At 41.3% G+C, this 16,136-nt stretch overlaps 1 protein-coding gene across 3 annotated transcripts in view; it reads left to right on the top strand.

Annotated features, from left to right (window-relative positions):
* ARHGAP42 (Rho GTPase activating protein 42) overlaps positions 1-16,136 on the top strand; it is a 609,563-nt gene that overhangs the window by 352,855 nt on the left and 240,572 nt on the right. For all 3 annotated transcript variants that reach the window (XM_085621436.1, XM_085621434.1, XM_085621435.1), the window contains exon 4: positions 1,554-1,625. In XM_085621436.1, coding sequence (XP_085477562.1) covers positions 1,554-1,625 — 72 coding nt within the window. The remainder of the gene's footprint in view (positions 1-1,553; positions 1,626-16,136) is intronic.

A 16,136-nucleotide genomic window follows, 5' to 3' on the forward strand; every position in this document is an offset into this window, starting at 1 on the left:
GGACATTTCCCTCATACAAAGCCCTAGAAATTCCCCCGTTATAGTTAGTTCAGCTAACTATAACTCGCGCGCACCCACAATGCACTGCTGATGACGTCACATATTACATCACTCATGACATGGTCAGTGACATCACTGATGACATCACTGATGACATCTCAAATGACATCACTGATGACATCACTGATGACATCATCCATGTAATAAATTAGTGCATCTTCTCACACCCTAATATAACCTTTGATACACCGACTCCAAATTTCAGACGGTCATTCTCAAAACCATAGATACTCCAATACCAATAACTACATACACACTCATTGACTCTTAGGTCTACACACACCTCCACTCACTCACCTGTAGAGTCACTCATACTTACAGTCACTCAGTACAGGACTATCATATGCATTTATACACCTATATAGACACTCAGACACCGCCAATCATCCATAGACATACTCACACACCTAGTCAATCATGCAAATAATTAATCACACTGCAATTTACTCACCTATACAGTTATACACACACAAGTTAACGTACTCATAAAAATACTACCACATTCTTACGCTCTTATAGAATTACTGATACAAGCACACACTCATCCATACAGCCACTCTCACAATCACACACTCTCACATATAACCAGTTATATACTCTTACACATATACCCTGCCTTTCACATATGTAGTTACTCACGCATGTACCAATAAGATATACATTCAATCACTAACACACCCATCACAGATGCACTTTTAAAACCATGCACCCATAGAATCACCCACTCACACATCTATGCACAGAGACACACATACCCTACCCACACAAACACTCAGGCACCCATACAGATACTCAGACAACCAATCAATAACCCATATAGACACTCATATAGCTATTCACAAAACCATGCAGCCACTTATACACCAACAGACAGACAGATACAGACATTCACACAATTTAGTTACTAGTCTGCAGTAAGATACATTTAATGACTCACTTATAGAGTCAGTCACACACCTAGAAAATCATCCATTCACACACTTATACACCCACTCATTCTTCCATAGGTCTTTCCCTATATATATTAAACATATTAAAACTCTTCAGAAACACAGACTCACTGGATGACGTAATCAGTGATGTCATCAGTGATGTCATTTGAGAAGTCATCAGTGATGTCATCAGTGATGTCACTGACCATGTCATGAGTGATGTAATATGTGACGTCATCAGCAGTGCATTGCGGGGTTGCGCGAGTTATAGTTCGCTGAACTAACTATAACGGGGGAATTTCTAGGGTTTTGTACGAGGGAAATGTCCAGCTAACTATAACACCCCTGAAACCTATGGTTTTTTCAGTGAATATATATATATATATGATAGATTATAGATAGACAGATAAAGGTATATAAGATTTAAACAAGCTCTTGTACTTTTTACCTGACAGTGCTAATTTAACTTTGGTTGCTTGTTACTCATCTTTGAAATGTGTACATTGTATAAACCAGATAATCTTTTTAGCATATTTACTATTATTTTTGTTTATGTTGCAGATTCAAAATGCAAATGACGTCTTAATCGCCCCACTTGAAAAGTTTCGGAAAGAACAAATAGGTGCAGCTAAAGTAAGTACATACCTTGGAATATCTACGCAGTCTCATGAAATTGTGCACGTTTTGCTTTAAAACCCTTTTTCTGATTTAGTTGCCCCACTCCCCCGAAGTTGGAGTATTTCCGTGTGTATTTTGAGAAGAAAATAAATGACCGGTATGACACATATTTGTATATTCATCATCCTCAATTAGTCAAAGTTCTTTCAATATGGTCAACATGCCACATAGATTATTATGCAGTTAGGTAATACCCCCCTCTTCACTAATTTATAGTGAGATGTAATTTCTATTTGTTTTGTTGCTTCCTAATCCTATTCATACAATGTATTAGTACTGAATTACACCCATTATCTGTAGATCTGATTATTATGGATTTGTCTTCTTTCAAACTATTCAGTGGCAGTCATTCTGTATTGCTCAAAATTCATCTACGGTTGGCATTTTTTAGAGCATCAATGTCTCTCAGGACAATTTCAGAAGTACATCCACCATATTTTCAGATAAAAATTGAGAAGTAAAATTGTATTTGTTTTCAGTCCATATCCTTTGCTCAGTCCAAAATTCATGTAACACATTAGTTTCTCTAGAACCCACCTTCACGTCAGCTAGAAAACAATTGGTCTATGATGTGCCAACAACTGCTTGTCCTTGCTCCATTCCTTAAGGGGGGTTATTCCTGTTAAGAGGAGAATATAATTGGTACATTTGATGGGTTAAGTAAGTTATTTTAATGCAGATAAATGTGTATGCGGATGTGTATATTTATTTATAGGACCCAGAGAGCGGATTGTATGTTATCTACAACCAGGAGTGTCAGTGTTCCTCTTGTCTGCAGGTTGGTATTTTGGAAAGGTTATGAGTTGCTGTAGAAAGAGAAATTAAAGATATGCACTGGAGAACTGAAATGAGAAGCCCTAGAGAAAAGACTGAAACAAAATGACTGATTAGTCAGGGAACCGAGGAAAAGGATTTATGATTTCAAAAGGCAGGGTGCAATACATCTGATGTGAAGGCAAATGCTCTTTTGTGTAGCATTCTCCATACACTGCAGTCGCTATACTATAATGGAATGGTACACATGTGAGTGGAAAAGCCAAATTACATATGGGCTACAGGGCTTTGCGTCATGGATCACAATCCAGCGATACTCTGAGGAGTGTAGCAGTCATATCTGCTTCAGTGTGGAATTTGAATAGATACACACCATATTTCATGCAGGTATTTAGGAGAATGGATTTCTCATGAGTGAAATTGTGTTCCCTTTTGAGAAAAAAAAGCTCAAAGAAATTCACCTTTGCACATTTCTTATTTGACTTATTTTTACTTAATTTATGTTTAACCCCTTCGATGCTGCGCAGATTCCGCCGCTGTGCTGACGGAATCTTGCGCGGGTGTGCTCATGACGGAATGGTTCCGTCATGAGCACAGCTCAACCGTGGGTCATGACGGAACCATTCCGTCATGAGCACCGAAGGGGTTAATATTGATTTACAACATAAACACAATCGATTAAATATTTCTTACAATTTTGAGTACTAGCAGTTTAGAATTATTTATGGAGTAGCACAGTTCCTCCCATGCGCCCATAACTGTCAGTACTGGAAGGTGATTAAACCCGAGGTACATTATTTAAAGCTTTTTTGAGACTTTTGAATAATTCATATTGTCTTAAATAGTGTATGTCCCTATATAGGTTGTAGATTATGAATTCTAGTTTTACTTAATGCCCAAACATCAGCTTGACATGGGATCTGATTAATATGGTATTTAGACATGCTTTACGTTTATTTGCGTTCATAACTGGATCATGGCAAAGAGCTTTAAATTAGAAGATTTCAACCAGCATTGACAGATTACCTTAGAGGTAAGAATTTCCTAATATATGTAATGGCCTGTGCATGGTGTCAGATACAGCTCTGCTAATTGTGAGTGACCTTTTAAAGTTCAGCGTATGACAATTGCCCATCTGGATTATAATCCCAATTCTAGATGTTAATGTTCTAATGGGGTAATTTTCCAAAGACTAAAATTTATTTTTACATACTTTACATAGAGACCTCTAATAATAAACAAATTGGTCTAACAATTGCAACCAAATTAGGATGTGGTGTGGCGGACTCATGGAGTTTCACTTTGCAGGTATTCCGCGGAGTTACGTATAAACTCTGTGAGGTTCCACAATCGGTCAGAATTGGGAATGCGGCACTGCTCTCAATGATTTTTAGCACTAGGAGCTTGTTCTGCACTTTACATTCAACACACATGGTACCATGCGGTGCACCAGACGGTGCTGCTTCTTTCTGCCGCTCGAGTAGATTTTGTACTCGAGTAGCAGCCTTCTCAACACAAATGTTCATGGCCTGACATGACCATCTGTGTTGAAAAATCTTGCTGGGCGGTGTCTAAACACCTGAAAGTCACGCTAGGGCATGCAAATTCTCACTCGCCAACTTACTGTTGCAGAGCCATGCTTGAGAATAAACTCCGCCATGTGGCGTTTGGCAAAGTTTTCCAAGATGAACGCAGAGTGGGCAAAACTCCACTAACTCCACCGGCAGAGTGGATTTATTCACCCACCCCTAATTACGACATCATGTGTAAAAAGTGACAAAAACTTTGCAAGGTATGCAACAATCAATAGCTGAATCAAATAACTGCTATGTATGCTTTTAAACTATTGGAATACATTCATGCTAGATTTCTTAATGTAACACTTGTCATTGATCAAACAACCAAACTAGGGGCCTAATGTATAACATTTCCATTTGCAAAAAGTAGTTGCAAATTGTGCACTCACTTTTTGTAACTGGAAAGCAATTTTGAGAACCTGTTTATGCACTGATAGTTCTGTTCACATAATTCTGAATCGTAGTGGATGGCAATCCCACATACCTCATCAATATTCATGAGATAGGTCGCAAATTTTGACTCACTTCCACTGGATGCCATCACAGGGTTTATGGCCTGGTGGGGTCAGCAGACCACCCTGTCTTTGATTGTCTCTTAAATAAAGTTGAATTTTGTTTTTAATATGCAGCATGTTTTGATTATGAGAACCAGTGCTGCATTTAACCCCTTCCCCGCTCATGACGGAACCGCTCCGTCATGAGCCACGGTTGCCGTGTGCTCATGACGGAGCGGTTCCGTCATGCCACGACCGTTGGCGGCCGCTCCGCCCACGCGGCGCTGTTTCCCCGCCTGTGCGGGGGGACAACGCAACTGGGCGGAGTCATGACGGAACCACTCCGTCATGAGCACAGCTCAACCGTGGCTCATGACGGAGTGGCTCCGTCATGAGCACAGCGCCACCGCGCTGCCCCCCCGCACCCCCCAGCGCTGCGGCGGAATTCCCGCCACAGCGAAGGGGTTAAAACGAAACATTGTTGTTTGTTTGTTTCTTTGTGAGAGTTGCCCATGGTCCCAATCCCCAACAAATGTTTTAGCATTCATAAAGAGGATTTGCTTCCATTTGTGAATAGGTTAATACCTCCTTTGAGATGCTGGTAAAATTTGAGTGTTTTGTTACTGGATTTCAGTCGCAAAACATTGGTACATACCTTAACAAATCTCTGTTCGGAACGGACGCCTTAAATACGCCCCTTCCAAATAGCTGTTTGTTATGGCTTTCTAAACCCTTTTAGCAATTCTGTAACAGTTTGACGAATCGAAAATTGGGTTTGGTATATAACAAAATATCAATCGCAAACCCTGTGATTTTCGCAATCACAGGCTTGGCGATTGCAAAATGGATTTGTACATCAGGCCTTTACTTCCCTATCAATGATTATGTCCAAATAGTTATTTTTGCCACCTTTTCCGAGTATTTATCCATTTAGGTGCCACTCTCCTCATAATTTAGAGGGCCCACATATCATAATTTTATATGTTTTGCTTTGCCGATTCAGACCTATGAAATTTCAAAAACTGATTTTGTTGATGCTGAACAGAATCTGAAAACAAGCGCTGGCAAAGCCAGTAGATCTGGCATTGGCTCCCAGCCTTTTGGCTTCACCAATGCTGAATCTGGTTTGTCATTGCTTTTGTAAATTTTTATTTCTAGTGGTTGCTGATGGGCCCTCACCAATATGAGAAAAAAAATGTCTAAACCTAATATATATTTTGGTCTCAAAAAGCCCGCATTGTCGTAGTAGGTCCTTGTGAAAGAGCAGAATGCATCAATTACAATGAAAGTAGCCTATGGCAGATGTGGCTTGACCAATTGCCCCTTGGTGTATGCTGTATTGGGTGGACATAAAATGTGAATGACACAAGAAAAGACCAATGGATTAATAGGACGGGCTGAAAGCCCCTATAAGTAAGCATATTTTATGTATATCATTTTAATACAATCAAAAGGTCTTGGCTAACGTCAGGCCTACAAAAGTGTACTAATAATTACACATGCATGCACCATCATTCATGCACACATGTGCGTGATGGAATCACCAGGCATGTGCATGCATATATTATGACACTGGAGCAATGCAGAAGCTTGCTGGATTTAAAAAGCAAATGGATGCAGGAAGATGAGGAAAGGTATGAAATAGCTGTGGCGAGAGAGGGAAGCAACATGGAGAGCGGGTAGATTTGAAGGGGGTGGAATTTGAGGGGGGAACAAGCACACGAGGGAGGGTCAAAACAACATGTGGTTCCCTGAATACAAGAAGTGGAAAGACACAGCTCATCCAGTCAGACCACAGTAAGGAAGTAGTGCTCTATAGACAGCCAAAGCTGTCCTTCTGCGAGACCAAAGTAGATCTTCAGCAGTAGATTGGTAAAACTATCTCTATTTGAGACCTAAAAAAACACCAAGAAAGCCTTTTCAGTCAGCCTCTAGGGGTAGGGTTACATAAAGTAACAGAGGAAGTAATGGTTCATAACACTCTGCAAGAATGACGTTTACCTGCTCGTGGATTGTTTTTCTCATGCTCTGAAGTTTACATTTTTATGCATATACATCAGGATTTGAAACACTGTTTTTCAGTACTCTGTACTAATAGTTTCCAGACTCAACTGATTATGCTGACAATGCATCTTATGGTCACCCTGTGGTGGCTGTATGGACCAATAAAATTCTCCAAATAGTTTATTATATTGGCTTTTGCCTGATTCTATAACACACATATGGTACCAAGATAAAAATCAAAGTAGAAAACAAAGGCTGGTTCAAATGTTCATACACTGAGATGGTAAGAATGACTTAGCACCATGCATGCCTTCCAGGCTTCTTGTTTTGCAAATTTAAAGTGCTTGCTCCAGATTCAAGCTTCGGTTCCAGATAGCATCATAGATGGGGTTTCTGTATGGCAAACCCTCTCTGCATGCTCTAACTCTGTGGCATAATACCCAACACAGACTCCTACAAAGCTGTTAAGGATCATTTGTTAGCCAACCATTGGTGCTCACATCCACACTAACTCTCTGTGTCAAGTTATGACAAGTGTCAATAGTTGATTCACTGAGAAATATGTACTATACAAATGTGCACAATTTCATGCTTACAGGGCAAGAACATTGTGACAATAAGTATTCTATAGAACTCTTTAAGATGGGGGACATCACTCACTTGATCAACGCTGACAACTCATTGCCATCTGTGGGCTTTCAAAGAAACTCTGTTTAAAGGCTATCTGAAAGGAGGTATTACCAAACCAAAAAGTAATGGTCTGTGAATCACATAGTCTATCAGCCAGACTGGGCTCTGGCGACTTGGATTACAGCACATCCTACTTGCAGCTGAATAGACTGTGCCCTGCCTTCACACAAAAGACATCACTGCATTGTTCATGCAGCCAGCTCGGAGCTAGGACAGGGAGTCAAGAAGCTTCAGGCACTTCAAAGGGAATTCTGAGAACTGAGAGTATACCGGAATCTATCTGCTTGTCTATTCGCCCAAGGTGCACCACTGGGTGACCAGACTTTGTGATTGCTCCCGCTACATTCTTCTCAACAGCAGCAAATCCTGTTTGGTGTTCCTTCGCCAAAGGGGTATCCGGCCTCGTGGGACTCTTGTCGGCTACAGCCTCCAACTTTGCCCCTCTGGAGGTTTTCTACTTTAAAAAAAAGAATAAGTCTGAACGTAGAAATCTTCACCGTTACTTTGTCCAGCGGCTCCCTGACGTGCGAAACCTCCTCCTCGGACACCGCCTGCAGCCTTGCCCGCTGGACTTTACCATCTTCCCATATTTTTGTCCAAATTTGTTAAATCCAAAGGTAATCGCCAACAGGGCTCAATCCACATTTTGTGTTTGACTTGCACTCAATTGCGGCCACTCAGATTTTTCAATTTTGAATGATGATGAGGAAGTTAAGCCTGACTGCTATTGGGCCAAGCTACCAGATGGTTAAGCACAACTTAATTTAGTGACTTTTGTGGTTCACCCTGACCGGGATTGGGGCTTCTGCTTGAGCAGGGGTAACATCCCACTCAACAAGCAACCCAATTTCTTACAGAGTCCTATTCTCAAGATTAATATGGATCACAGTTGGTGGGGGAACCATATTTTTAAATTGTAATACGAACAATGCTTTTGTAACCCTTCTCACCAACCTCTCTAAATGCAGACTTGTGCTCCATTCATGAGCTCTGAGATGAGAGACTATAAATTGGACTCTATCCACACCGTAGTCCCAAAGCATTAGATCCATTGCTTTCCTCAAGACTTGGTTGGTGGCAGAGGATACATTTGGGGTGCTGTGGTGCACCTGGGTACTTGACACCCAGACTTACAAGGTAGATTGAAGTTTAGAAGTTTGTGTTATGCAGGTGCCCTTTGTGGTTGTTTATTTTAGTATATTTTTAAAATGAAAGCAGTGCTTGCAAACATTGTTCACAGTAATCACTGTGTTGTGATCTCGTGCCTGCTCGTGATCTGCTGAGTGGTGGACGCGATGCGGTCATGATTAGAATGTAGGAGAGATTCGTTTTCCGTGGAGCTGGGAGGCGGACAGGAGATTTGTTGGTGCTGTTGTGCTACACGTATTCAATAAACTTGAAGATATCTATTGGACGTGGAAGCAGTCTAATTTTAACACTGGCGACGAGTTGTTGACTAACCTGATTGGGGACAGGTACAGCTTCGCACCAACTCCCCTTTTGGACTGATTGATCAAAACGAATAAAACTGATATGATGAGCTACTGCGACGCAAGAATACAGAACCAGAATACAGTTACGGATTGCTAATCTACCGAACATACTGTGAGTTTTCGTATGTTTCACTTTAAAGCCTCCATTTGTTACTCACGGTCAATGGCTGTCTCTCGAGCTGGTTCCCGTGCCCGTCTCATGCTCCACCCTCATTGACGCCCCCTCATTGACGTCAGCTCGTGGCAGTAGCTGAGTCACTGGAACGCACGTCTTCACGACGAAGCCACGCAACGTGCCACCATTTTAAAAGTTAAGACTTTGTGAAAAGAAATACCAGCGCTGCACGGGAATTGTTATAACAGATGTTATAATTATCGGCGATGCAATGGTGATAAATACTAGTGGGAATTCCAATTTTTCTGATAATCTTTCAACAAACTGGGATATTTTGTTGCTAAAAGACATCTGTCATTGCATATTGTTCTTACAACGTTAACCACATTAATACAACTTGCCATCTAACTGAATCATTAGTCTTTTTGGGACATACAGTATGGCTTATACGTTCAGCATGTCTCAACCACCACCTTTTCTCTCTGAAGAGGGTGACCCCATCCTCCCTTGGAAAAGGTGGAGGAATTAGTTTGACTCGTATATTGTGGCAATTGGTGGTGAAAAGTTTTCTGCTGTGAGGAAACAAGCCATCCTTCTACATAATCTGGGTGTGGAAGGAAGAAACGTTTATGATAGCATGGACACCATACCTATAGGTGGTGGGGATGGAGAACCAGCTGATGTATTTGAAATGTCCATGACTATGCTTGAAGAATATTTTGGTCCCCGGATTAACGTTGTGTTAGAGCGCCATAAATTTTTCACCAGAGTGCAAGGTCCAGTGGAACGAGTCAAGAGTTATATTGCTGCTCTCAAAACCCTGGCTCAAACGTGTGAGTTTGGTGAACTCACAGACTCTCTCATTAGAGATCAACTGGTGAGATGCACCAACAGCACAAGAGTCCAAGGAAAACTGTTGTCTAAAAATCCGTCATTGCCAGAGGCAATTGCCATTGTAGAAGGTTTAGAGAATACCTCGTCCTGGGTGGAAGAAATGAAGAAAGATCGAGAAGAAAAGAAAGAAACCAAAGAGAATGTTTATGAGTTGAGTGACAAGTCTGCCCTAGAGAGTAGTGATAGTGTTGCTAAAGTTGCCCCCACCGATAAACAAAAGATCTCTGACAAAGAAGTGCGGTCACGCTACCCCACAAAAGGGTCATCTGGTAAGATAGATCATGATGGTCGTTCTACCATGTACAATGGCAAGGGTGATAAAACCTCTGGAGAAGATTCTAAACCAAAGTGTTTCAGGTGTGGGAATCTTACGCACTACTCTAATTACCCTCATTGTTTCGCTAAAGACTCTTTTTGTAACAAGTGTGGCCTTAAAGGACATTACGCCAGAGTTTGCAGATCTTCTGTCAAGTCAAAATAACCAGAAAGAAGCGCTGAAATTGTACGAACAATTATTCTCAATGTTGAGAATGATGGAAATGAAATAGACAATGGAAGAGTGGTTATGCCAGAATGTGACATTCTGGTTGATGGATTTAAATTTGTAGTTTTAGCTGATTCTGGGTCGCCTTTCACGATGGTGGGGAACAGGCAGTGGGATGAGGTAGTCGGGATTGACAACATGTCATTATTGCCACCGGACATAAATCCAGTAAGTTATAATGGAAGCAGAATAAATGTACTGGGTTATGTAGTGGCTAATATTCAATTCAAGGACAGACATGCATTAGGTAAAGTTTACATAGCTGAGAGAGGAGATAACCTTCTAGGTTGGAGACATCAGCGAGATTTGGGCATTATGCTTAATGCCAGTGCCATTGATCCAAAAGATCAGGTTATGTTAGTGGACATTGCGGAAAGTAGACAAGTTAACAACTATTATGTTAAATTTCCTGAAGTTTTTACTGATTCCCTGGGATGTCTCAAAGGTTTTGAACACAAAATAGTTCTGAAAGACAGAGCTATACCATGTGTACATAAAGTCAGAAGGGTGCCGAATATGATGTTGGCACCACTAGAGCCAGAACTCAAAAAACTCCTAGATCTGGGTGTTATAGAAGAGATTGAAGGATCTGAGTGGTTGGCCCCAATTGTTTTGGCCCCCAAGGATGGAGGAACCAGTGTCAGGTTGTGTGTGGACTTGAGAGGGCTTAATGAATGGATATGGGTGGACCGCCAGCCTCTACCAAACATCTCAGAATCTCTTAGCATGCTTAAAGGAGCACAAGTTTTCAGTGTGCTAGACTTATCCTCTGCATATCACCAGATTCTTCTACACAAAGATTCTAGGCATCTTACGTCGTTTGTTACACCTCTGGGAGCATATCGGTTTATAAGGATGCCTTTTGGTTTGGCGTCGGCCGCGGCATGTTTTCAGAGGGTAATGAAACTGGTTTTAAAAGGAATATCAAATATCATGTTTTTCCAAGATGACATCTTAGTTTATGGGAAGAATGAGCAAGAACATAGCTCCACTTTGTTGTGTGTATTATTGAGATTGAAGGACAAGGGTCTCACGTTGAAAAAACAGAAATGCCGTTTGGGGCTAAAATCTGTTACGTATTTGGGTCATGTGATCTCAGGAGAAGGCATCCAACCCAAAATGGAACTTGCGGAAAGCATAGTGAATGCCCCTGCTCCCGTAGAAAAGGATCAGGTTAGATCATTTCTAGGTTTAGCCGAATTCTACTCTAAATTTGTAAAGGGGTTTGCTAGTGTGTCTGAGCCCATTAGGGTATTACTTAAAAAAGGGACACATTTTGTTTGGTCACAAGGTTGTGAAGATGCTTTTACTGTGATTAAAAAAGAAATTGGAAAGTTACCCACTTTAGGGCATTTTGACGTTCAGCAGAAGACTATCCTTACCACGGATGCTAGCCTTAGGGGTTTGGGGGCAGTTCTTTCGCAAGTAGTAGATGGGGAGGAGAAAACTATTGCTTTTGCTTCTAGGGCCCTCAGAGAAGCAGAAGTGAATTATTCATGCATAGAGATAGAAGCCTTAAGTGTGTTTTGGGCCGTACATCATTTTAAATTTTATCTTTGGGGTATACCTTTTCTGGTTAAGACAGATCATCGTCCGTTGGTGCAGATATTTTCGTGTCACCGCAGTGAACAGTTGACACCTAGATTGAAGCGTTGGAGTGAGGGTCTCCAAGAGTTTAATTTTAGAGTGCAATATATACCTGGGATCATGAATAAGTCTGCCGATTGTCTCTCACGGTTACCTGTTAACCATGATGTAGAAGATACCAAAGGTCCGGGTGAGGTTGAAACTGGTAAGGTTTGCTGGATATCGGAGCCAACTTTGTCGAGTAAGGAATGGTCAGATGAAGTGGTAAGCGATGAAGTTCTTTCTTCTCTCAAGATGTGGATAAGAGTAGGGTGGCCTGATTATCAGACGTTGGATCAAGAGATGAAGTCTTATTGGTCGGTAAGGGAGGAGTTGTCGTTTTATGATGGAAATGTCATGAGAGGAGACAAAGTGATTCCTCCTCTCAATTTTCGGAACAGGTTGATTAACATTGCTCACGAGGGACATTTAGGGAGGAGCCTTACTAAGGCTAGAGTAAGAGAAAGATATTGGTGGCCTAATATGGATCACATGACTGAGGAGATTGTAAAAAATTGTCTGTTGTGTGCTGCAAATGATAAGTCTCGTGTGACCAATGTTGCCCCACTATCTCCGGTGGCAATTCCTGAAATTGTATGGACCAAACTTGGACTGGATATTGCTGGTCCATTTGAACTTTTGCCGTCCAGTGAGCGTTTTGTTATTTTGTTGGTAGACTACACCTCGAAATGGGTAGTTACCAGATGTGTTTCTTCTGTGGGCACAAGGGTTGTGATCGAGTTCCTTAAGGATGTTTTTGCTTTGGAAGGGGTGCCCAAATTTTTGGTAACGGACAATGGAGTACAATTTGTCTCTCATGAGATGTGTGAGCTTTTGAGGGAACATAACATCGTTCACCAGAAAACTGCGCTGTACTCACCGCAGAGTAATGGGTTAACTGAAAGGATGAATAGAGTGGTCAAGAGTTGTGCTCAGCGTGCCCTTGAGTGTAAAGTTTCCTTCAGCGGGGGGTTGAGAGACACTTGGTGGGCACATCGTACTGCTCCCAACATGATTACTCATATCTCACCGTTGAGAGGTAGGAAGGCTGTTTCTAAATTAAATCCTACGTGGTTGCCTGTATGTTTAGATGATCATATCTCGGTTGAATCCAAACGGGCTTGCATTTCAGATTATCAACAGACATATAAATCGAATTATGATTCTAGAATGTGTGTGAGAGTGAAGAAGTGGCAACTTGGTGACAAGGTTATGGTGAAGAATCCCAATCATACTATGAAAGGAAAAAGCACTTTCTTGGGTCCGTTCACTATTGTTGCCATAAAAAAAAATGTGGTGAGATTGGATTCCGGTTCGACTTGGAGTATGTCCAGACTGGTGAAGTTTACAGGGAAATCTCTGGGTTCTTCGCCATGCCCGAATTCCAAACCTCAAGTGCCTGGGGGCATTGTCAACGTTAGGAGTCCTAGGAATAGGCGTATTCCAGCAAAGTACAATGACTTTGTTTTGAAATGATATGGAACTTATGTGGTAAATTGCATAGTCATTTTGTATTTTTGTTTATTGTTGAGGGAGGGTTTTTGTTTTTGCTTTATTATTTTGGTGGATCAATTCTTGGTCTGTGTTATTGTTGGGGTGTGTTGTATTTTGTTGGGTTCTAAATTTCTGTTATGGGAGGGGGTTGTGTTGTGATCTCGTGCCTGCTCGTGATCTGCTGAGTGGTGGACGCGATGCGGTCATGATTAGAATGTAGGAGAGATTCGTTTTCCGTGGAGCTGGGAGGCGGACGGGAGATTTGTTGGTGCTGTTGTGCTACACGTATTCAATAAACTTGAAGATATCTATTGGACGTGGAAGCAGTCTAATTTTAACACACTGGCAAACATTAGAACACATTTTTATGTTACATGCTTTGTCAACAGTATTTGTGCCTCTTTTAGGGTAACTCCAAATAGATACACTTACATTTGCCTTGGTGTGGCATTTTCAAGATAAAGGGCAACTGCCGCTCACAGGTGAGCAACCCATCCCTACTTCATCTTCCAGGTCTTTCTGTGTGTATATCCTATCTCAAGGGAATCTATACACATTTCTCTCATCTCAGTCCCCACGAAGGTGTAGATTTCCAGACTCCTGTCTGAGAATGAGAAGACCAGTTGAGTCTAATTGACTGGCCATTTAGAATTTGTGAGATGAACTCGTAACTGATTAGCAGTGGGCATTTTTCCTTCCACCTGGCTTTGGAAATATAAATTGGACCTTCCCAGCAGCTAACAGAACTTCTTTTTGGCATGCGCATGTGTGCACACTGTTGCTATGATGCATCCTGTGCATGGAGCAGACACAATGCTCCCTTCCTTCTGGGTAGGACTAAGTGTGAATGCCCTACTGAAGATTTTCTGGAAGGCCCTGCTGCTGATATGACTGAATCAATGCCCCCAGTCAGCTCCAGCTGACCAGAGAAGCAACCCAGCATCTTAAAATCCATTCTACTCCTCAATAACAGAGCAGAGGCAAGTTGCTGATCAATCAATGACAACTGATGTTATGCGCATTCATTCAGCTCCTAACTATCTTACTGGAGATTAGGGCAGGCTGCTTGAAAACATATATATAACCAAACATAAGCTATAATACATTCTAACTATGATCATTCGTCCAAACAATCATACTTCATAATTTAATACTTATTGTGATGTGTATGATAGAATGTCAACATCCTAAATTCATTAGATGTCTGATACACGTGGAAAAAGAGGATGATTACAGCATTAAATCTCATGGATTTCTATATCTGAAGGGTGGTTTCCAAGATGTCTCAACGCGCGTTTCGGCAGATAGACTGCCTTCCTCAGGAGAGCTACCCTTCAGATAAAAAAAAGAAAAATGAAAAAACATACATTGTAATAAATATTTTGTATTTTTCTATCTCCAGTGTTTATCATTATATTATTGTGCTGATTATGTTCGAAGTAGCCCTAGGAACTTCACAGCATGTATTTCCCTGCCTAGGTGTACTTCTCACTAGTTTCAGGGGACCCCTTTTCTTTACGGTCATATAGATGGGTAATAACACAAACCGTGGCCACCAAATAAAAGAGGGAAACGAAAGTGCGGTGGGGTGTGTAAAATCTAAAAAGGGCATATCTATCTTTTGTTTAGATTTATGGTTTCTTTTACTGAGTTCCCCTGTTTATTGAAATATATGCAGATGGCCTCATCAACGAGGTATATTGTACATAGTGCACGGACCATCCGAAACAGCAAACTGCAGTTGGTAACTCTCATACTTGTACTTACCTGTAAGTCCCTTTTGATACAGTTAACTGCTCAGTTTCCAATGCTATGTACCAGATGCTCAAGTCTTTTAATGTCATACGAATGTATACTACGTAAATTATGTTGTCAACTGTGTAAGTTGTATACCATGATTATAACACAAAATTCAATAAACAGATAGAAAAAAAAGAAAATCACAGATGCACGCGATTGCCAGGGTATATGAACAGGGTAAAGGGAAAGTGGAAAAGAGAGAATATGTCATGGCTAGTTGTGTCAGCTTCATCAGGCGTCTCTCCCTTGGTTATCGTCAGTTTGATATGAAATCTGGTTCCTTCTGCTCTGGTTGTTGCGACTGGTTTTAAGGTTACTGCAAAGAGATAAACAGCGACTGCACAGTGTCAACACTTAGCATGTCCTATATACAATATATAAATGACTATCGGTTATGCAGTACCTGGTGGCGCCAGGTTCAATCATGCAGTAGAAGATCAGACGTATTTGCTGCCTCTTCTTAGCATCTATCACAACCTGTTCATTCTCTCTGTCTCTCGAGGAGGCGGTGAGCTAGTGATCTCAGCAGTTTTTACACCATCAGCATCACACCACACTTGATAGAAGGGCTGAACACAATTAAATTTGTGGTTCACTATTAAACAGTACACAACTAAATTGTCACTGTACTGTGAGTCTGCAGTTCCAGTTCCAATAGGTTAGGTGACTTTTATATGCTATTGTCCAGGTTTTTAGCAAGTACTGTGCGGTGATTATGTATGGTGCTGGCCCATTTCCCCCATACCATGCAAGCAACCTTCAATTTGCAGAGAGTTCAATGTTTAGTAGTGATGGGAGATTGCGCTACCTCCACTGGTGTGATGGGTAATCCTGCGCGTTGCAAAGGAAGTTCTTACTCCTCGGAGCTTCAGCTTCGGGTACCACCTCCCTAGATGGCTACCAGTCGTATAAGATTGAGATCTCTTGCTCCTATGGTGCGTGATCCTGCAAAATTTACAGT

This window comes from Triturus cristatus, chromosome 8, assembly GCF_964204655.1.
Source record: "Triturus cristatus chromosome 8, aTriCri1.1, whole genome shotgun sequence".
In the NCBI taxonomy this organism is placed as follows: Eukaryota; Metazoa; Chordata; class Amphibia; order Caudata; family Salamandridae; genus Triturus; species Triturus cristatus.